The sequence below is a fragment of the Staurois parvus genome, unplaced genomic scaffold (genome assembly GCF_062004578.1).
Source record: "Staurois parvus isolate SC_StPar_1 unplaced genomic scaffold, SC_StPar_1.0 ptg000015l, whole genome shotgun sequence".
NCBI classification, from domain to species: domain Eukaryota; kingdom Metazoa; phylum Chordata; class Amphibia; order Anura; family Ranidae; genus Staurois; species Staurois parvus.
The window spans coordinates 2470704-2492730 of record NW_028317811.1 but is presented as its reverse complement, the minus strand read 5'-3'; the positions used below and the strand labels follow the sequence as shown (position 1 = coordinate 2492730).

The window sequence follows — 22027 nt, the reverse complement described above, 5'->3', positions numbered from 1 at the left end:
GTGGAAAGACATCTATCTATATAATTATTGTGCATTACGTAGTCATTACGCCTATAGTAGAAAACTTTCCGTTTACAGAAAAACTAGAGCCAATTGACAAATTTAATTGTTATATTTGAACTCAGAATGTGAAATTCATTAAGAAATGGATCCTTTTGTTTCCAAAACTGGCAAAAAATAAAAATTTGTTGAACAGTGTAATTATGCCCCATCATTGAGGCATTGGGTCAGTGGATGAAAATAGTCCCCCAAAGGCTGGATAAAAGCAAGCTAGGGGCTGCATCTGGCCCACGGCCTCCGTTTGGAGACACTGATCTAAGTCAATCATTTAGTTTCATCTTATTCGTTATGTTAGATTGATTTGTTTTAGGGCTTTGTTTTGTATATTTTAATTTGTTTCATAAAGTCATTGTTCCAAATCGATTCATATTTTCGGATGTTATTTTGAAAGATTCAGATTCATTAGTTATGTTGGAGAGTTGCTTGCAACTTTGATGTTTTGTGATTTTGGCCAATCATAACAATACAGAGTGTGGCACATACACTATACTGCCAAAAGTATTGGGGCGCCTGCCTTTACACGCACATGAACTTTAATGACATCCCAGTCTTAGTCCGTAGGGTTCAATATTGAGTTGGCCCACCCTTTGCAGATATAACAGCTTCAACTCTTCTGGGAAGGCTGTCCACAAGGTTTGGAGTGTGTCTATGGGAATGTTTGACCATTCTTCCAGAAGGGCATTTGTGAGGTCAGTTACTGATGTCAAAGGTGTTCTATCGGGTTGAGGTCAGGACTCTGTGCAGGCCAGTCAGGTTCCTCCACGCCAAACTCGCTCATCCATGTCTTTATGAACCTTGCTTTGTGCACTGGTGCTCTGTCATGTTGGAACAGGAAGGGGCCATCCCCAAACTGTTCCCACAAAGTTGGGAGCATAAAATTGTCCAAAATGTCTTTGTATGCTGACGCCTTAAGAGTTCACTTCACTGGAACTAGGGGGCCAAGCCCAACCCCTGAAAAACAACCCCACACCAAAATCCCCCCTCCGCCAAACTTTACACTTGGCACAATGCAGTCAGACAAGTACCATTCTCCTGGAAACCGCCAAACCCAGACACGCCCATCAGATTGCCAGAGAATCGTGATTCATCACTCCAGAGAACACATCTCCACTGCTCTAGAGTCCAGTGGCGGCGTGCTTTACACCACTGCATCCGATGCTCTGCATTGCACTTGGTGATGTAAGGGTTGGATGCAGCTGCTCGGTCATGGAAACCCATTCCATAAAGCTCTCTAAGTACTGTTGTGCTAATTTGAAGGCCACACGAAGTTTGGAGGTCTTTAGCTATTGACCCTGCAGACAGTTGGCAACTTCTGTGCACTGGGCACTTCAGCATGCACTGATCCCACTGTCATTTTACAGTTACAGTTGCTGTTGTTCCCAGTTGCTTCCACTTTGTTATAATACCACTAACAGTTGACTGTAGAATATTTAGTAGCAAGGAAATTTAATGGATGGACTTATTGCACAGGTGGCAACCTATCACGGTACCAAACTTGAATTCACTGAGCTCCTGAGAGTGACCCATTCTTTCACAAATGTTTGTAGAAGCAGTCTGCATGCCTAGGTGCTTGATTGTATACACCTGTGGCCATGGAGGTGATTGGAACACCTGAATCCAATGATTTGGAGGGGTGTCCCAATACTTTTGGCAATATAGTGTAACATTGAACTTACTAAACCCTCTGAAGTCACAAATGAATGAAACAAATGACTACAAATTATTTTGTAGTTTTCCTTATATTATTTCAGATTTGTTGACATTAATTACTATTGTGATTGCGATAAATCTGAATCATGAAAATTTTGTCTGAATAGTGGATGTGATTGGACTAGCAGTACCATTACCTTGCAACAAATTAATGTGTGGCGCTTTTATTTTTTTTTTTTTTTAAGTAAAATGCTAAATTATGTTGGCCATACACTCTTCAGTTTTATTATTTGATCGATGTGGGAACCACTCAAAACGATCTAATCTGCAAACATTTGAAGAGCCATAATTTCCTTTCTGATTTAGATCTGATTTGAACAAACTAGATCAGCCAGGGTAGAAAATCATCAATCGTTTTGCATTAAACAGCAGCACTGAGATTGTTCATAAATACGATCATGTTTCGATTGATCAGATTATGAGATTACATGATGGAAACAGAGATGTGATTGATAAACCTCATACTCACTATGAGATTATTGGACGATTGATTGTCCGGTTTTTTGGCATGCTATTTTCATATCAAAATCTAAACATTGCTAAAGATATGAAAGCTCTCATACATATAGTACTTGTATTTATTGTATTCTTTCATTTCTAGACATGCGTGGTCTTGGTCACCCACAATTTTTCGTACAAATACAAAAACTAATTACACAAAAATCTTTATTCTGTCATTTTATGAGAAACATTTTCATGCTTCATATGAACTGTCGTGATTGGCTCCTGAAAACTGTACTAATGATCAGATTATCGGGTGATCGCTGTCATCTGATTTTCTCATTGTGTACGAGGCATAATTTACAATTGTAAATTGGGATCCCATTATATCATATGGAATCCACTTTCCCTTGTGTGTTACATCGATAGAATGAGCTGTCCACTATCGATCGATTATTCCTATCAGAACAGATCAACTGGAAAAGATATCAATCATTCATCAAAACGTGTCTGGGCACCATAGGTGTGAATGCAGAAATTGGCGCACTTTCCTCCATCCTTACTGATCCCCCCATTGTGCCCTCTCTAGGGCACCAGGAATCCGATGTCTTGTCTCTCCATAACACTCCTCCCCTCCCCCCCCCAGCACTGACACTGATAAACAGCTTCACTCTGCGGATCTCAGCGGCCACAAAAGGGGAACCGATGCCGCCAGAATGTCACTTTCCCGTCCACGCCAGTGACAGCTGACACATCCTGACAGCCCAGAGCAACCGCCGCACACAGCGCCATACAGCGGGCGGCTCTACAGGCGGGTCACGTGCGCCGTGACGTCACCCGGCGGCGGTTGTAGTGACAGAATCAAAAGTGAAATCTGTGCGAGGATCAGCCGCAGAGCCGTGACGTCTCCTGTCCATGGGGGACACCCAGCACCATGACGTCACCCTATGCTTCCATATGGGTGCTGAGCACTTCGTGCTAGGATTGGATTACATAGGGGATCGGATGTCAATAAAAACAAATATGAGGACTAGGATGACTCCTACTGATGGCTATGATGATCTATAGAACGAGGAGCCACACTGACGGCTCTGATGATTTCCCATTGACAGGACTCCGATGATCTCTGTATCGATACCCCCCCCCCCCATTGACAGGGCTCTGATCATCTCTATGACAACCGCCCCCGATTGTCAGGACTCTGATCATCTCTATAATCTATAACGACCCCCCACTGACAGGTCTGTGACGATCTCTAACAACCCCCCCCCCACTTTGACAGGTCTGTGATGATCTCTAACAACTGCCCCTCCCCTCATTGACAGGACTCTGATGATCTCTATAACGACCACTCCCCACTGACAGGTCTGTGATGATCTCTAACAACCGCCCCCCCCCCTTATTGACAGGACTCTGACGATCTCTAATTTCTATAAGGACCCCCTTATTGACAGGTCTGTGATGATCTCCAACAACCGCCCCCCCCATTGACAGGTCTGTGATGATCTCCAACAACCGCCCCCCCCCCCCATTGACAGGTCTGTGATGATCTCCAACAACCGCCCCCCCCCCCCATTGACAGGTCTGTGATGATCTCCAACAACCGCCCCCCCCCCCCTCATTGACAGGTCTGTGATGATCTCCAACAACCGCCCCCCCCCCCCCCCTCATTGACAGGTCTGTGATGATCTCTATAACACCCCCCTTCCCATTGACAGGAATCTCGATAATTAATGATGATCCTGAGAACTCTGATGGGCCGCATATGTCTGATGACTGATCATCTCTAGGATGATGACCCCCCTCCCGTTCGTTGAGAACTCCTATGATCTGTCCAAAGCTGACCCCCCATAAAGGACTATGATGCCCCCGGTTGCGGACCCCCCATAGTGACAGCTGAGATGTCAGAGGAGGAGGCAGCACAGTGATGAGTGTGATGAGCACAGGACATGTATGACCCCCCCGGTGTGCCATGTCCCATGCTGACATGTCATCCTGGATCTGTCACGCTCCTTCCATGGCTGACCCGTGGATCCGTCATCTGTGTGATATTTGTGATGACACATCCCCGGTGCTGTCAGTGGGTGACCGGTGTCCTCTATCAGTGGGGAAGGGGGGGGGGGGAAGTTTCCGGTAAAGTTTAGTGATGGGGGGTGGGGGCGGGGAGAGGCAGCTGTCAGATCAGACCCCCCCCCCCCCACCACTCCTCCTCCCGGAGCCGCCTCTGCAGTTTAATGATCAAACGGCTGTCTGGGAGTTGCAGCGAATAACAGGAAGCGGTGTGCTGAGTGTGCTCGGTGCCTGGCTCCCCCTGCCTGCAGCCTGTATGCAGTGTGTCTGGAAGGGAGAAAAGGGGGCCATCCAGCAGGGCTGATCATCTCTCCTCCCCCACCCCCCTCCTCCCTGTGTGTCTGACAGTCCTGGGAGGGGAGCACACAGCCCGATCACTAAGCATTACTCATTAGTGCTGCGAGGGGAAGACACTCCATCTACCTCTCCCTGCCTTCACCTGACTCTGGGATCACACAGGACGAGGAGACTCGGGGGGGATCTGATGGTGCTGGGAGGAAACAACAACTTGGACAAGTCAGCGGAGTGATTGAGCGGAGGACATCCCAGGACACGCAGCCCAGCCGGCCATTTAATTCCTCATCATCCGCTGACCATGAAGGCGAAGAAAGGTAGGTGCTGGGCTCTGTACTGGGGGGGGATGTGTACTGGGTGGGGGGGGGGGTGATGATGATGATAGACAGGGGAGCGGACTGTTGTCTCTCTAGATGTTTGTTCTCCCTATGCTCCTGTCAAAGAGATCGCTCCGTGTATTTCGGATCATCATAACCCCCCCCCCATAGTCCTGCTCAGAGTTTTACCCCCCCCCCTTTGAACTGCATGTAAACTAACTCCATAGATCTGTGTAGCCTTCAAAGTGCTTTGTGACACTTTTCCTGACTTTTTGTGGCTGGTGCCCGAATCGTGCCCTGTATCTGGTGTTTTCCTGTAATAAAAGTGTGTTGTGAGCACGCCACGGCATGTGTTGGCGATGTGGGTGAGCTGCACACAAAGAACCCCCCCCCCCCCATCATCCAGCGCATGGCTGAGCTCCTCACTTGTGGAACAAAGAAAGTTTCTGCTGCTGCACGAGGGACGTCACTGCGAGCACATGGACTGGCCAGGACTAGAGGGACCCTGTGCTCCCAGCTCACCCTTCCACCCATACATCGCCTGTCCCAGGCTCCATCCCAGGCTTTTCCACCCCAATGTCATGTCTGTGCCATCAGCCACAGCGGCCCACGCAGCTGGGAAAGTCTTTGTTTGGAAATCAGGCTTGCATTCCTGAGGGGAATGGGGAAATAACTTTTCAGGACAGCTATTTTGCTGATTCTGTACAAAATCCTCCCTTGTTAACCACTTTCCCAAGAGTTGGATGGAGTTGGAAGCCGGAGCCATGAAGTCTTGAAACTTTTTTTTTTTTTTTTTTGAGCTCAGTACATCCCCTCTGGCTGCTGGAGTTTGAATTCCTTTGTTCCTCAGAGTACCATGTGCTCCAGTCTGCACTCTGACACTGTGGTGTAGCATGCTGGCCTGTTAGTTCACATATAGCATGGGTGACGTGTATGAACACCGGAGCTTTCTTATGACAGGACCTGTCATACTTTCCACGTTTATTTTTTTCTGATGCACCTTACACGGGCGGAATTTGAAATCACTTGAAAGGTCGGAAGAACTTTCAGTTGCACTAGGTTTTCCCCATGACACAAGAGTTGTTTGTTTTTTTTTTTTTTTTTGTTTCCTTGATTCTAAACCAAGTGGAAAACCAAAGCTCTCTTCTTGATACCCTCACTGTTCACATTTATGCAACAATCTTCACTCCTGCCTGACCAGCATTTGCACACATTTTGCTTTTCCCAGTTCCTCTTGACACCATTTGGACTGGAAGCAAGAACATTGATTCTAGACCAGGTGATAAGGAGAAGGCGCTCCTAATAGTGCCCTCACCATTCTCCAGGTTTAGTATGTCCAACTGGTATCGGCCAGCAAGCAATGTCTTCACTCCGTCTGGCCAACATCACCACACAGCTTCTCACAATTCCTGTAGACATCATTTAGACTTGAGGGCAGACATTGACTCCAGACCAGATAAGAAATGGAAGGCTCTCTTTATAGTGCCCTCACCATTCTCCAGGTTTATATCCAGGTGGTATCAGACAGCTAGGATCTCATTCACTCCCTGCCTGGTCAACATCAACACACAGCTTCTCACAATTTCTGTAGATGCTGTTTAGTCTTGAGGTGAGGGCAGTGATTGACTCCAGATCAGACAAGAAATGGAAGGCTCTCTTTATTGTGCCCTCACCATTTGTCCAGGTGGTATCAGGTAACTAGGACCTCTTTCACTCCCTGCCTGGTCAACATCAACACACAGCTTCTCTAATTTCCTTTAGACACCATTTGGACCAGAAGTGAGGGCAGTGATTGACTCAAGACTAGATGAAAAGTGGATGTCCGCATATTCTCCAGGTTTATGTCCAGGTGGTATCAGTCAGCTAGGACTTCCTTCAGCCCTTGCTTGACTAGCATCGTCACACAGATTGCTTCTCCCAATTCCCCTGACACCATTTGGACTGGGAGAAAAGTGGGAGGTTGTTTGCTGTCTGACCCCAGTTACGTATCATGGTGTATGAGTCTCCAGGATATCCTCAATACAACCATCTCTACACATTGACTGTAGATGAATGCAAGGCCCAAGAACTGTTATTGCACAGGGACCCTTTGAGGACTTTGTCCGCTGCTTCAGCGGGTGGAAGAAATTCTAGAGTGAGTAGCTGAGAAAAGAGCTGACTTTGTATGTGCCATGTGAAGGGGATTGTGTGTGCTCAGCATTGTTCAGACACTAGACAGCAGGGCACGTTGGAAGGAGAGGAACAGGGTGACAGGGAGGGGGCAGTACTGCTGACAGATCAGGATGTGAGAAAGTGCTTGCAGATGCTTGAAACTTTTTCAAGCCGTTGAAACAAAAGACTTGCCTCCCCATCCCCCTGCCATTTGGACATGTTTGGATCTTTTGTTCAGTTTGTGGCTAGAGAAGTTTATATTGCTCTTCTTTTGTGTGAAAAAAATGTTTTCAATGCAGTAAAGTAGATGTGGTCCTGAAGGACAATAAACGTAACCAGCGAGTTTTGGGAAATCAGCGTTTGTTTTTTGTTTTTAATTTTTTTTTTTTTTATACTAAGAATATTACACTTTCTAAGGCTGTTTATAGATTCCTTAGCCTCTATGTAGGAGGTACTTGATGTTGCTCCCATGAAGGGGAACTTGACACATTTGCTGCACTGGAAAGTCCCTTTAATTCCTTTATGAAATGTTTCCACTGACAAGTTGCCCAATGCAGTCTGCTTTGTTTTAGAAGTAACATTGGTAGCATGACTAGTCAAGTCTTCACTCTGTCGTTTTTAGTTTGGCAAGAAAACAGCACCTTCTGTACTACCATGCTGTAAAACCAAGTTTTCTTTGTTGGTGAGCCCAACCCTGTGCTGTACCCCCCAAAAACAACCAACAAAGGATCTGCTTTTCATATTTTACCATTTTTCTGGGTATTGAAAGGCGTTTGAGTGCTGTAACTAAATTGCATATTGCTTGCTTTGTTTTTGTTTTGGTTTTTTTTGGGTTTTTTTTTTTTTTTTTGTACCGTGTTTTTGTGCCATTATTTCTCTTTAATCCAAAGTCTGAAAGTTAATATTTATTACTACACACAAGTCTTACAATTTAGTTTTGCTGTTTATATATTGGTTTTATGTGTTATTTTGGTGTTTTACAATGTCTTCACTTTTGTTGTCAGTTTGTCTTTTTCCCCTAGGGCAATTGTGTAAATAGGTTTTTTTTTTTTTTTTGTTCCTTAGGCTGCAGTTTTATTTTGTTAGCAAATAATGTGTGTTGTGTTTTTTCTCAGCAGCACCACGTGTTTTTTTTTTTTTTTTTTTTTTTTTTTTTGTTTTTTTCCTCTTACCACTTCCACCCTCAGAACTGTAATATGTAGTGACATCTGTCACTGTCACCTTTTTAACTTTTGGTGGCTTAATGCATTTTAAAGGTCAGTTTATAAAATCTATGAATCAAACCTGTGTTGTGGAACTGCCTACTCCTTTTATACAAAGAGACAGCTGCTACAGCAGAGGCTTGAAGTGAACTCTTTGAAGTTTGTGCTTATATTGCACCCCCATGGAATCTTCTGTATGCAGAGCAATGCAGCCCCCAGTTTACCTTTTCACACATAGAAAATCAACTGTTGCTTTGTGGGTGGTAAAGCATTTTCTATCCTTCCAAGTAGATCAGTGTATTTGACAATTACTACTAGGTTGCAGTCGTGGGCACATCGCTTGACATGAAGTTTATTTGCAGCATGGCTGGAATATGTAAAAAGGTGTTTCCAAAAAATACAAATTATTCTTTTTTGTTTTTTTTGTTTTTTTTGTTTTTTTTTGGCCTTTTATACAATTGAAGGCCTTTTTCATACAGATTGACACTTTTTTTTTTTCTTCTGTTAGACAAACTGATAAGGAGGCCTTAATATAGGACAAACCTATTTATAAAAACTCTTTTTTTTTATGTTTTTGCACTATATTAAAAGATTCCTGATCAGTTTGTCTTTATAAAAGCTTTCTTTTTTATTATTTTTTAAAGAAAAACTGATAAGGAAACTTTAATATAGCTCCAACATATTTTAAAAAATAATAAAAAAAGAAAGTCTTTATAAAGACAAACTCAAAGGAAAACCTTTTTTTAATTTTTATTTTTTTTCACTGCAGTTTCTTTAGAAGTTTTTTGTTTTCCTCCTTCTTTATTTTGTGTTTTTTGTTTTTTTTTTTTTTTTTTTTTTTTTACCTTTTGAACTTAAAGGAGAAAGGTGTTTATAAACCGGTGAAAGCCATGTTCGAAATATTTATTTATGGGGTAACTTTTGCCTTCAGACCATGTAAAAATTGCTTGTTGCTATTATAAATGAAGCTGCACTTTACCTTTTAATAAACCGCCTCCTTTGTGCTGAAAATGTTGGCTAGTCTAAGGCCTTTCAACTAGCTGTAGATAATGTTTAAGACTTGTATCTTGTATAATAAGTAACAATTAAAGAATGACAAATGCACTTCAGGCAGAAAGGGCTTTAACTGTACTGTTTACTTACTCACCTGATAAGAACTATGACTACTAGTGTTTTTGGTCTGGGCAGTTTCCTGTTGGGATAGACAGACACAGATCCCTTGTTCTTTTCACATGTGTTTACATATCCTGGTGCAGTTATATTGTTTGGCATGTATTCTGAGTGTTAGCCCGCGCTTTATGAAGGTCACAATAACTCCTACAAAGCAACAAGTAATCATAGCTTCACTTTTAACTTTTATCTGGGATCTGTGAAGCAAGAGGAGCAGATGGTAGGTTACGGATTTCGTTTCCTTCAGAAACGTTTTGGCTTGCAGTCTTGTTTGTGTGATCACCACTTTATTATAATACACAATAACCCGGGATTCTATGGTTATTTTAATGTAATATAGGAGCTCCAACAGAAGATTATTCAACTTGCTTTTTGTTTAAATGTCTAAAGTGGATTGTCACAGCAGTGAAATGAGGTGAAATAAGCAGCCCTCGGGTTTCTGTTTTGCAACAGTCGTTTTGAGTCATCTGTCAGCTCTGTGTCAGGGGAAAATAATGTACTAACAAGGTGATGTCAGTGTCGGTCATAGACACTGGAAAAGGAAATGGCTCCTTCCTAAGCACTAAAACGTAATGGACAATAGAAGGGGGGGGGGGGGGGGGGCATGTGTAAGCAGCATTGGGGTCATTTACACTAGGCTGTCATTCAGTATTGTGTTTCTGGCATCACATACTTGTTTCTGTGGTCAGTTTCAATGTTAATGCAGAATTCTGTGATATAGGAGAAATTGTAGTGGTATACGTCTTGTCATGTTACACCCTAGCTGGTTTGTGGTAGCTATTGCAATTAACAAAAACATTTGTGGCTTTAACCATAGTCTCAATGGCCAAGAAGTGAGGCAGGGTACCACCACTGAGTCACATGGCACTGTGCACGATGTGATTGTAAGAAATGTTCTATGAGACATTGTCAAAGATCTGTGACAGATTGATTCCACCACACAACTGATATGGACCTTTTGAGGAATTTGCAGTGATTGATATCTGTTTAATCAGCATTCATCACTTCATGAATGCTGCGACAGGCTCTGAGGGTGCTGTGGGTTAGCTGTGCATTTCAATGCATGTTTTGAGGCTGAATCAACATGTTTATGTGGATGTAATGTTTTTTTTTTTTTTTTTTGTGGTCATTTTATGCCACAACAGGTACCGTCGGCTGCCTGCACATAATTCAGACTTTTTTTTTTTTCTAGAACATCAAGGGAGCTTTATTATGTTAATTTAGACCATCTCATGTGGTGGAGAATTCTGTCCCTCCACCTTAGTTATGGGCCTTTAGCCACAGGAATAGATGGGTCATAGCTCTGGAACACAGGAGCTGGTGTATATTTGCCTTTTTAGGTTTTAGAAGATTTGCATTCTAGAAGTACAGATGTGCCTTTTTATTTTGGAGGTGACAGTTCTGTAAGTTGTGTGGGGTTTTTTTTTTTATTACCCCAATTTCTCCATTATGAACTTTAAGGTCTGTAATGTCTACAATGGACAAAACAAAGGCAAAAACCTTGTAAGAACAGTCATATATTTGCTGTCTAGCCTGCAAAGAGACACTTTAGGAAAATATTTGAGGTCCAAACTGACTGAAAATTAAAAGTGGATTTGAAAGAGCTGGATGAAAAATTGTCAGCCGAACAGCAACTGGATTCATTCGGATGCAGTCACTGGTTGGGTATTTAGACAGCCTGTAGTGCTGCTGCTGTCAGAATACAATAGCTGGCAGTGTAGATCCTTAGTATTTTAGTATGGATAGTGGAATTAAAGGATTTCTCTCATTCAGCCTGTGGAGAGTGTATGGCTAGCACAGGTTTTGACAAAAAAAGAATATTGGTGTATATACTGGTTTCCAGTAGGTTAGCCATTTTAAAATGCACATCTCTAGAAACATGGGCACAAACATGTCCACAATCATTTTTGTTTTTAATTTTAATAGAATTATTTGATGGTTACCCACTCTTTCCATTATGGAATTGTTGGACAGCTTCCATTTGGCAGTTATTGCAACAAACCTTTGTATTGGATAGTGAAGTAATTACAATGCATTCATTAAGTAGGTGTGGACTTAAGAATTCAGAGTTGGCAGGATCATACAAAACCGTGGGCAATAACGGTAATTGCCATTTGTAATATTGCCATAAATTTGACCATTAGCAGTATTTTACCTGTTGGCTCAAGAAATCTTTTGTGTAACTTTGTCAGCTCTGCTACAGAATGTGTTGTTTTTTTTTTTTTTTTATTTATTTTACTTGTCTACAAAATCCAGTGTTTTGTGAAATTCTATTTTACTTTTTCATTAGTAAAACCTCAGGATCCCTATTGATCAATCTTTTAGGAATAGCAACAATACAGTGTTTTTTTTTTTATTATTTTAAAGAGAATTTTTAGATTCATATTCAATAACAAAAGTTATCAAATGTATCATGGTTTCATTGGAAATGGATTTGATCTGATTGGGTCTTTGCGGTTAAATGGATCATGGTTTTGTTGGAAATGGATTTGATCTGATTGGGTCTTTGCGGTTAAATGGATCATGGTTTTGTTGGAAATGGTTTTGATCTGATTGGGTCTTTGCGATCATATGGATCATGGTTTAGTTGGAAATGGTTTTGATCTGATTGGGTCTTTGCGGTTAAAAAGTGGTTGACGTTTCCCCTGTGTCCCTGAGTGTATATTGCCAGCACCACACTGCTAAATGCATATGGATTAAGTGTAGTACGGCTGCTCTTCTATCAGCCTCTGCCCTGGGGGGGGGGGGGGGTGGAAATTTGAATTTTGAAGGTAGGGGTGAGATTTCATACATACGTTGAAGATGGGCCCAGTGAAGCCCTACCTCATGCCCATAAACTGTCTGCAAACATAGGTTACACAAAGTACTGCACCACCACAACATCTTAAGGGAAGTGTAGGAACACTGTAGCTGTATTATATACACCTGGTTAGGATAAATGTTAGGTCATAAAATGGTGCAAAAGTACCAACTAGAAACCTTCCTTTAAAGTGTATTAAACCTCCCTGATTTTTACAGCTGTGGAAAGTTCCATCTTGTCCTCCCTGTTTTTAGATCTTCAGCTGTCAGGGTGCTGCATGCGTGATCAGCTATGACACCAATCCTTTGAGAGCTTATACATTGGTTGAGGCCTGTCATAAACATGCTGGCAACTGTGACAGTTCTCACCAGAGGCATGCCTTGAACGTAACTGGCAAACAATGCAATAGGTTCAATTTCCCTTTAACTGTGATGTTGGAGATACTTGGCAAGAAAGTTGGGTTAAAATTGTGTGCATCTTATTAAATCTATTTAGGTCTGATGATAGTATTTGCAGCATTTGTGGTAATACATATTTATTTTGCTTCTAGGTTTAATTCCTCTGTCAGGCAGTGAGACTGAGGATGATGATGGTATGGATATTCCGCTAGACCTCTCCTCCACTGCTGGCTCAGGGAAAAGGAGGAGGCGTGGAAATCTACCCAAAGAGTCAGTACAGATTCTTCGAGACTGGCTGTATGAACATCGATACAATGCCTACCCCTCAGAACAAGAGAAGGCTCTTCTGTCCCGGCAGACTCATCTCTCTACGCTACAGGTATGTGCAAGAAATTCTTTCACATAGTTCTCATGACTGCGGGGTAGAAACTTTATTGCACAAATATTTTAGTATGTTACAAAAATGTAAAAAGAAAAGTTTAAACTGTAGAGGTAAATGCATTTATTAGCACAAAGCCAAATCCAAACTTAATCACACTTCTTCCCTGTCAATATATGAACTTTTTCATAAACGTTTGCAAATTTGTTCACAGCTGAGATATTTGCAGATCCAAAAATGAAAGTTCCCGGTGCTTTACATACAACTGTAGCAATTTTCTCACGCTTCAGGATTAAAACACCGGCAACAGAAACATTTTAAACATCTTGTTACATGCCTGGGTGCTTTTTGGTCTTGGGGCATTCTACTATGCAAATACCCTCCAGTGGTGTCAATAGCTCACAGGCCCACAACAACCTGCCACACCTTCCTGTTGGTTCATCAATGATATAGACAGCCTTGATGGCCAGTAAAGAGCTGTGAGAGTAGGGCAGCTCCTAGTTATGTTAGGAAGAGCCACTGTGCATATTAGAGCTCTTCAGAACCTGTCTATGGCACAGCAATTTTCTATGCATATTAGTGTGGTGCAATAATTAGATTTTTGCTTTTGGTGCAGTTTTCAACAAGTGTCTATTCCATGGTGACAAATGGTGTACAATGCAGTTTTTGAAAAAATACTTTTTAAATGAGTTCTAATAGTTGTACTTATTATTATAATTTATTATTATTATTATTATTTATATATATATATATATATATATATATATATATATATATTTTTTTTTTTTTTTTTTTTGCACTGCCCCTTTTTAAAAAATTTTTTTATCACTTTTATTCTTATCACAAGAAATGCATGCATCCCTTGTAATAGAAATAATTAGTAACAAGTCCTCTTTATGGAGAGATATGGGGTCAATAAGACCCCACATCTCTCCTCTGCAATGTAAAGCATTGGATCAAAAAAAAAAAGCGTTGATCTAGTGCTTTAAAAAAAAAAAAATGGCTGGAATCAGAAGTGACATCGCTCTGCTCCTCAAAGGGCATAGAGATGAGTGAAGCCCATCTTTCCTTCACTAATATCTATTCCCAGCGCTGGGATCATTCGATGGTTTCTCAGGTAAGACTGAGAACTACTGAGCAAGGGGCAGGGTTTTTTCAGCACCTGTATTGGTGCTTTTTTTCTTATCGGCCAAAATTTCGATGCATCCCTAATGGATACGAGAGTACTGAAGACTGTTAAAATGATTCTTTCATTCCATATCCTCACTACATCATTTGAGGTGTTCAAGCATCTTGTCTTATGCTGATCAATCTGAAAATGTTAGTTGAACACAGATGTATTTGACATGCAACAGCTGGTATGACAGTGATGCAGCTTGGAGACATTAAGAGATGAAATCTGGCATAAAAGAAATGTTTAGCTTGCATTATAAATTAAGATGACTTATAGCAGAACAGTAATTGGTACTGTTTTCTGATGTTTAAAGGGGTACAGCTTCTGCCATTTAAATGTCTAATATCAAAATTCTAGGCAACTTTATTGTCATATTAGAAAAATATTCAGATGTGTGACAAGTCGGCGCTAAAGAGTTTTTGTGCCATGCAGCTAGAAGTGGGTAAATATACAAAACCCTAAAGTAATATAATGTATAACGCAGCGCCTTACTACTTCAAAAAGTGAATACCAAACAACAGCAATCAATCCACTGAATTTGTAAGGTTACATAAATAGTCCTTTTGAAATTCCAACTATCCGAGGGTGTGACTTCCACCATCCAGAAAAATCACCACCACTTGTGACTGAGAGTAATACCGCACTCACCAGCTCCAAAGCTGCCAATGCAGCAAATAGTGCGTTCAGAATATCCAATCACAGTATCCATCTATGGTCTTTCAGCTCCATATATCCATCCATCCACCTAGGGCCTTCATCACTAAGGGGAGTTGGATTACCCATAATGTCACTATGTGGGGAAAGGTGCGCCCACCGCATGGTGCCGAACATGAAAGAGACCGACTATAGTGTAGTAGTTCATTAAAACAACTTCAGAAGTACATAGAATCCATAAAAACGCACCCAGATGCTAATAGGTAAAAACAAACAGCAGTGTACTTAGAAGATCGCCAGACCCAAAACTGGAAGTGGCAGCGTGACATCGGCGTTCTGTTTGGTATTCACTTTTTGACATCATGCAAGGGTGTCAAACTGGTGGCCCTCCAAGCTGTTGAAAAACTACAAGTCCCATCATGCCTCTGCCTTTGGGAGTCATGCTTGTAGCTGTCAATCTTGCAATGCCTCATGGGGCTTGTGCTTTGGCAACAGCTGGAGGACTGCCAGTTTGACACCTGTGTGCTAATGCAATGCACTTTTATACATTTTATATTACAAAAGTGGAGGAAAAAAATATTAATGCTTGCGTTGGTCAACAGAAGTTTGTGCCTTCTTGTAAATCTATATTGGAATAGAAATCTGTAAAGTGGTTGTAAAGGATAAATTCTTCTCTTGTTTGTTATTTTAAGGGAAGAAAAAAAATGTTTATACTTTCCTGCTCTGTGCAATTATATTGTACAGAGCAGCTCCTCTTCTAGGGTCCCCCACTGGTGCCCTAAGCTCCTCTTCTCTATGTGCCACCATAGGAAGATGATTGCTATGATAGCCCACCTGTGGGCTTGCTCCCATGTCGGGCTGTATGGGTCCATAGACACACAGTATGACTTGGCCCCACCCCTGCTCCCTCGTTTCAGGACTTGATTGACAGCAGCAGGAGCCAATGGCTCTTACTGCCTTCTCTAATCCTGTGAGGGTGGGAAGGGAGAACCAGCACTGCTGCAGATGGGCACAGCACTGGATCGATCCAGGACTCGAGTACATATTTAGGGGGGGGGGGGGGGGGGGGGTGAGATGGTGATACAATCACTGGGACTTTTTTCTTTCCCTTTTTTTTTTTTTTTTTTTTTTCCACCTTAATGCAGAGAATGAGTTGGGGCAAAAGATGTCTTGCCTTTACAACTACTTTTAACTGCAAGCTTAGCCTTTGTCTGTGCTGATCTAAAGATACATTATTTAGATTCATCTATAATGTGGGTCTCTATATTTAGCAAAATTAGGAATTTGGCACATTGGTCCCCACCCTTCCCAATTCCTGAGCCTGGTTATGCGCTGTTAAATATGATGGATTGATTTACTGACAAATAGCATGGTAGAGACAGGGCAGGACTCTGTCTTGAGTTTCTAGTTGTATGTAGTCCTTTCCGTGATGGTGTTCTTGGGAATTCACTTCTGAGTGTTCCAGTTCAAATATACTCTTCAAGAATTTAAAAAACAAAAACAATGTCATCTTCCCTGTAGAAATGCAGATTCTGCTGCTATTAATAGTTGTCTACAGTTAGACTACTGCCTGTCTGAGATCAGCATTATGAAATTTATCATGTCCAAAGTGTTTTAAGACCTCACGCACACTGGACATTTTTACAGTTGCTTTTGGTGTTTTTTTTTTTTTTTTCCTCTTCTACAGCCAGTAAACTCCCCAGCATGCTATCCTATGTGTCCATACACACATAGGCTTTAATCAGTGTTTTTTTTTGGGTGTTTTTCTGGTTGGCAAAAGAAAACACAAAACTAGTGGGTTTCAAGAATAGTTTTTGGGGTTTTTTTTTTTTTTTTTTCAGCCAAAATGTTTCTGTGCTAAAATACACTAATGCAGAAAAACTTGCAGTTTTAATGCAGCTTTATACAGCTAGAGCCTCCGGTGTTTTTTGTTCACTCGTGCTTCTGAACTGTTACAATTTTAAGCTGACATGGTGCAATAAATCTTGGATATTGTTGATATAACTAATTTGAGCGTACTCTGTCTGGAACATGATTTCCAGAACCTTTGGCTAGAGTGATGATGTATTGGCACATTTGTCAGGTTCTCATTGCTGTCTGTCCCTGCTGGGGAAATTCCCCCTTTATCTGTCCTGATAACCACCATTCATTGAATGTGTCAGAATGGAAACCAGGTTTCATTCATGATGTTTCATAAGCACTTTTTAAATGTTCCCATCAGGGGTGGACTGACAACTTATGGGGCCCCCGGGCAATAGGGGATCATGGGGCCCCTGTGTCCTTGCCCAAACTCAAAAAAGCCTATGAAAAAGGTACCAGGGGCATTTCATGGGGCCCCCTACTGACCCCGGGCATTGCCCGAGTTTCCAAATGGTCAGTCCGCCCCTGGTTCCAATGCAAGCCCAGTAATTTTTTAGGATAAGTTCCCGGGTTGTTTTTTGAAGTTAGGCTTTGTGTTCATGATCCCGAGAACAAGGCTGCATTGCAGTGCAAGGCCCCATGTACACGGGACACTTCTGAACAATGGAAACTGCTGGAAAACGTAGGTTAAAAAGCATCTGTTTAGCAGCGTTTGCATACCGTGCTTATACGTGTTTATAAAAGCTTTTTTTTTAAAGATAACCTCAGGAGACCTTCCAAAATGCCCAGAATGCACTGAAAACAGTAAAAAATTAACTATTTCAGACATTTTGAGAGAAATGGAGAGAGCAGTATTTGTTGAAATTAGCTTTTTTTTTTTTTTTTTTTTTTGTGGTGTTTGGATGTGTTTCAGCACATTTCTGTGCAGGAATTATTGCACATATATAACATATTTTTCTTTCATGCTGAACGTCAAAGTATGGTGTACCAGGTTCACTTGAGTACTGGGAAAACACTTTGCATGCATTTTTCATCATGAAAAAAGGCTCTGGGCAGCAACTGGAAATGGAAGAGTTTAAAAAAAAAAAAAAAAAAAAAAAAAATTTCAAATGCTTATAAACGCATTTAGCTGCGTTTACAAGCGTTTGGCATTTAAAACGCTGATGAAATCTACTGCTGAACCCGTCTTCTGCATTCAAAAAACTGACTAAACTCAACTGCCTGTAAATGACTGTAAACTATGATGTGTACATGGGCACATAGGAAAACATTAGGGTGAGTTCAAGGGCTGCTGAAAAAAAAACGCAGAACAGCTCCTGAACGTGAGTTTATCAGTTGCAGTGTACATGAGCCCTAATGGTTAAGGCTGTGCACCTTGGAATGAGGTCATTGAAGACATGCCTGGTAGCACAGTAAGTTCAGCAGTCTAGTGAGTCACCGTACTTTCTGCTAGAAGACAAACAGCATCTTGTTTCAAAGGAAAATTTCCCACCATTTGCCTAAGGTATGGGAAATGACATGCAAGTAACAGTTAAAAATAAAAGCATTCAGCCGGTTCATAAATGTATCTGTCCTCGGGCTTTATTAGGTAGGGCTTCTTATGTGTATTTTGACAACTGGCCCTTTGTGTCAGTATTGGCTGCTGTTTCACAAGTACAGATGTGACTGTAGTTGTAAGACTTTTCAAGTTGAGGAACATTTTTAATACTGTGGGAAAGATAATGATGAAAAGACCTCCAGCAACAAAAACCTTGAAACGGCTCTTATGTACTGGTAACACATTTTGATATTCTTACATTATGATTCACCTTCTTTCAAAAAGTGTACAAAAAAATCTAGTATAAATGGTACACATGTAAAGACTGAACCATCAAACTGAAGCGCTCATGAGAAGTACTTGTTACATGTTATTTTGTGAATAATACAGATATATGCAAATTGTTGAACATGAAGTACTTGTTACATTGTGGTCATAATAAGTTGTTTGTTTTTTTTTTTACTGCAGCTGGCAACTTCACAGCAGATTTGCATAAAATAAATGCTTACTTAAATATTTGAGCTGAATGAAAGAGAAAATAAACTGTCCAAAATTTTTCTGTTATCATTGGTCTTATGACCAGGAGCCGGGCTTGTGTGGGATACACAGAAGCTGATTTGCTAAAGAAGTTAACCAGTCGTGTTAAAAGCAAATTCCTGTTTACTTATTTTGACTGTATATGATTGGATAATTGAAGTGAATATTCACACAACTTATTTGATAAGTTTCACAACTTTAGTAAATTAGCCAAGTATTGCAGTGTTTTTTACACATTTTTTTTCCTGTTTTAACCTTTCTTTGGTTGGCCATTAGGTGTCAAATCGTGTGATAAAGAACCAATAGAATGGGACTTTTAAGGCACAACTTTATATAATAAAACTTTTTTATTATATAATGTCATGCCTCAAAAGTCACATTCTATTGGTTCTTTATCGCATGATATAATTAGGGATGTGGCACAATTATTCTTTTTTGCTCTTACTGGATGAGGCAAATCTTGGTTTTCAGTTTCTTGTGTGGGTTTTTTCTCTCCAAGTACGAATTCCCTTAAGTGGTTCAAAACCTCTTTTTTATTTTTTGTGATATTGTGTGCGAGCATTAGCCAGTTAATCTGTAATGTAATTTACACTTCCTCCTATATGCATAGTTTTTGCATGGGTGTAACTGGGAATGCTCCTAAAAATCCAAATGCTTTATGTAATTCAAATTCCTACTCAATCTCAGAATTACAGTAGGGTTGGGCAGCATTGTATCCTCGTTCATTGATGCTTAGGCTGCTTGTCATTGCTCGAAACAGCTGATGATCCAAGTGGGTTTTTTTTTTTTTTTTTTCTCCAGTACTTAATTTTATATTGTCTAAGTGCATATAACACACTGATTCTTTTTATTTTTTATGTTTTTGCAGGTCTGTAACTGGTTCATCAATGCACGGCGTAGACTGTTGCCTGATATGTTAAGAAAAGATGGCAAGGATCCGAATCAGTTCACCATTTCTCGAAAAGGGGCCAAAATCACTGATGTGATCCAGATGGACTCTCCCACGGGGACAAAGCCCTACATTCCCACTATAGATGAAAACTCTTTTCGCATCAGTTCAACAGGATCTAACCAGAACTCAGGGAAGTTACTGGCCTCTCAACTGTCTTCTCAGCAGTCTCTCCTGGCTCGCCCCTCAGTCATCTGTCATACCACTGTAACATCACTAAACGATGCTCCTTTCAACTTCACCCATGTGTTGAATGCTGGACAGATCCCAGACCAGCAGCAGACCGAGGCAAACAACCTAACAGAGACCTCACTTGTATGCCACGAAGACACTATTAAACTAGGACAAAACACAAGCGGACTTTTCAACACTCCTCCACCTACACCACCAGATCACAATCAGGATTTCAGTGGCTTCCAGTTATTGGTTGATGTTGCCCTCAAGCGAGCAGCAGAGATGGAGTTGCAGTCGAAATTATTGTCCTAACTTTTCCCCACTTGCAAAGTGTTCAGAACATTTCTTTTGAACTCAAGTTGTTGATATCAAAGACCTTCTGCATTATTATTTTTTTTTTTTTTTAATAAATATATATTCCTGTTATTTGCACACGGGATTGTCAAAGTGAAGCTTTCATGACACAAAGAAGTCTTACCCCTTTCGACCTAAGACATATATTATTTTTTTTTTTTTCTCCGCCCCCTAAAAGAAAAAAAAAAAAAGAAAATAAACTGTGACTACAGCCTTTGACTTTTGTGAGGATTCTCTGTAGCTGTTTCTAAAGGATGTTGAGTTTCGAAACTTTCCATGGGCTCATTCAAACTTTCAATAACTTAAACTCAGGGGTGAAGGAGAGCTGATCGCAAGTATTTGTTTGTGTAATTGTATATATTATACGGTTACACCTACATCGACTATACTGTATTTTCATTCCAATGTTTCTATAGGATAGAGCTACTGTAGAAACAGGCGTTATGTTTCTTGGTAGATTTTGCTAATGTGAGATACTTCCCAAGATTGTGACTTTTTTTATGAAAAAATTTTTGGTACCTTTTTCAGACTGTGCAATATTAGAAAAACAGACATTTTATCATTCCAGAGCAGCAGATAATGCTCACATACTGTCTACCACATTTTCGTTTTCCATTTTTTTTTTTTTTTTCAGTATATAATAAAATATTTTGTTTAAAGTAATGTAAAATATGCGTGTTTTTTGTTACCTGGGAATGGCATTAGAATACCATGTAACTGGATACTGTTCCCTTTTTTGGACTATTAACTGCTATGTAAAGATTTGTTTCTTTTGACATGTATATTTTTTTTTTGTATGTTTCTTTTTGTAATATAGAAATAACAAAGAACCTTGTGTGTGTTTTTTGTTTATATGCATGAAAAAAAAAAAAAGTGCTGTACTCCTGATTCTGTACAGGGGTTGAAATGGTTGCAATAATGTGTACTAGTGTTAGTGCATAGAAAAAGGTGTGCATAGTAGTTTATATCTGGGTCAGTCAATCAAAAGTTATGTTCTTTTATGTCTGGAACTCCTGAAGTGACTAAACCTTACAGCTGTAGTTCCAGCTTTGCTCTTCTTGTGGATGGGGGGATTGTGTGTGTGTGTGGTGTGTTTTTTTTTTTTTTTTTTTTTTTTTTCTTCTGCACATTTTTATGATTCCATGCACAATAGCATTTTGAAGCTGTTTATCAGCTTTTCCTAAAAGTGTTTTTTTTTTTTTTTTACTGTAAGAATGCTAAAAAAATGCTCCAACGCTACTAAAAACACTATTACAGTATCTTGAAAAAGTATTCATAGCCCTTGAATTGTTCCATATTTTGGTCATGTTACAACCAAAAATGTAAATGTATTTTATGTGATGGACCAACACAAAGTGGCACATAATTGTGAAGTGGAAAGAAAATGATACTTGGTTTTCAAAATATTTGACAAATCTCTGAAAAGTGTGGCGTGCATTTGTATTCAGCCGCCTTGAGTCAATAGTTTGTAGAACTACCTTTTGCCGCAATTACAGCTGCAAGTCTGTTTGGGTATGTCTCTGTTAGCTTTGCACATCTAGAAAGTGACATTTTTGCCTATTCTTCTTTGCTCTTCGCAGACGCTCTCCATCCAATCTAACAGAGCTTGAGCTATTTTGCAATTTTCAAGTCTTGTCACAGATTCTCAGTTGGATTTAGGTTTGGACTTTGACTGGGCCATTCTAACACATGAATATGCTTTGATCTAAACCATTCCATTGTAGCTCTGGTTGCATGTTTAGGGCCATTGTCCTGCTGGAAGGTGAACCTCCGCCCCAGTCTCACGTCTTTTGCAG

At 40.6% G+C, this 22027-nt stretch overlaps 1 protein-coding gene across 1 annotated transcript; it reads left to right on the top strand.

Annotated features, from left to right (window-relative positions):
• The first annotated feature begins 4486 nt into the window (after positions 1 to 4486).
• TGIF1 (TGFB induced factor homeobox 1) lies at positions 4487 to 21061 on the top strand. Its single transcript, XM_089678144.1, has 3 exons — positions 4487 to 4892; positions 12766 to 12992; positions 19623 to 21061. The coding sequence occupies exons 1-3, from the start codon at positions 4877 to 4879 to the stop codon at positions 20187 to 20189; spliced, it is 810 nt and encodes a 269-aa protein (XP_089534270.1). The 5' UTR covers positions 4487 to 4876; the 3' UTR covers positions 20190 to 21061.
• Positions 21062 to 22027: the final 966 nt, after the last annotated feature.

Coding starts and splice junctions, on each gene's coding strand:
- TGIF1 (XM_089678144.1), top strand. Junction 12,993..19,622: donor CTCATCTCTCTACGCTACAG/GTATGTGCAAGA, acceptor ATGTTTTTGCAG/GTCTGTAACTGGTTCATCAA.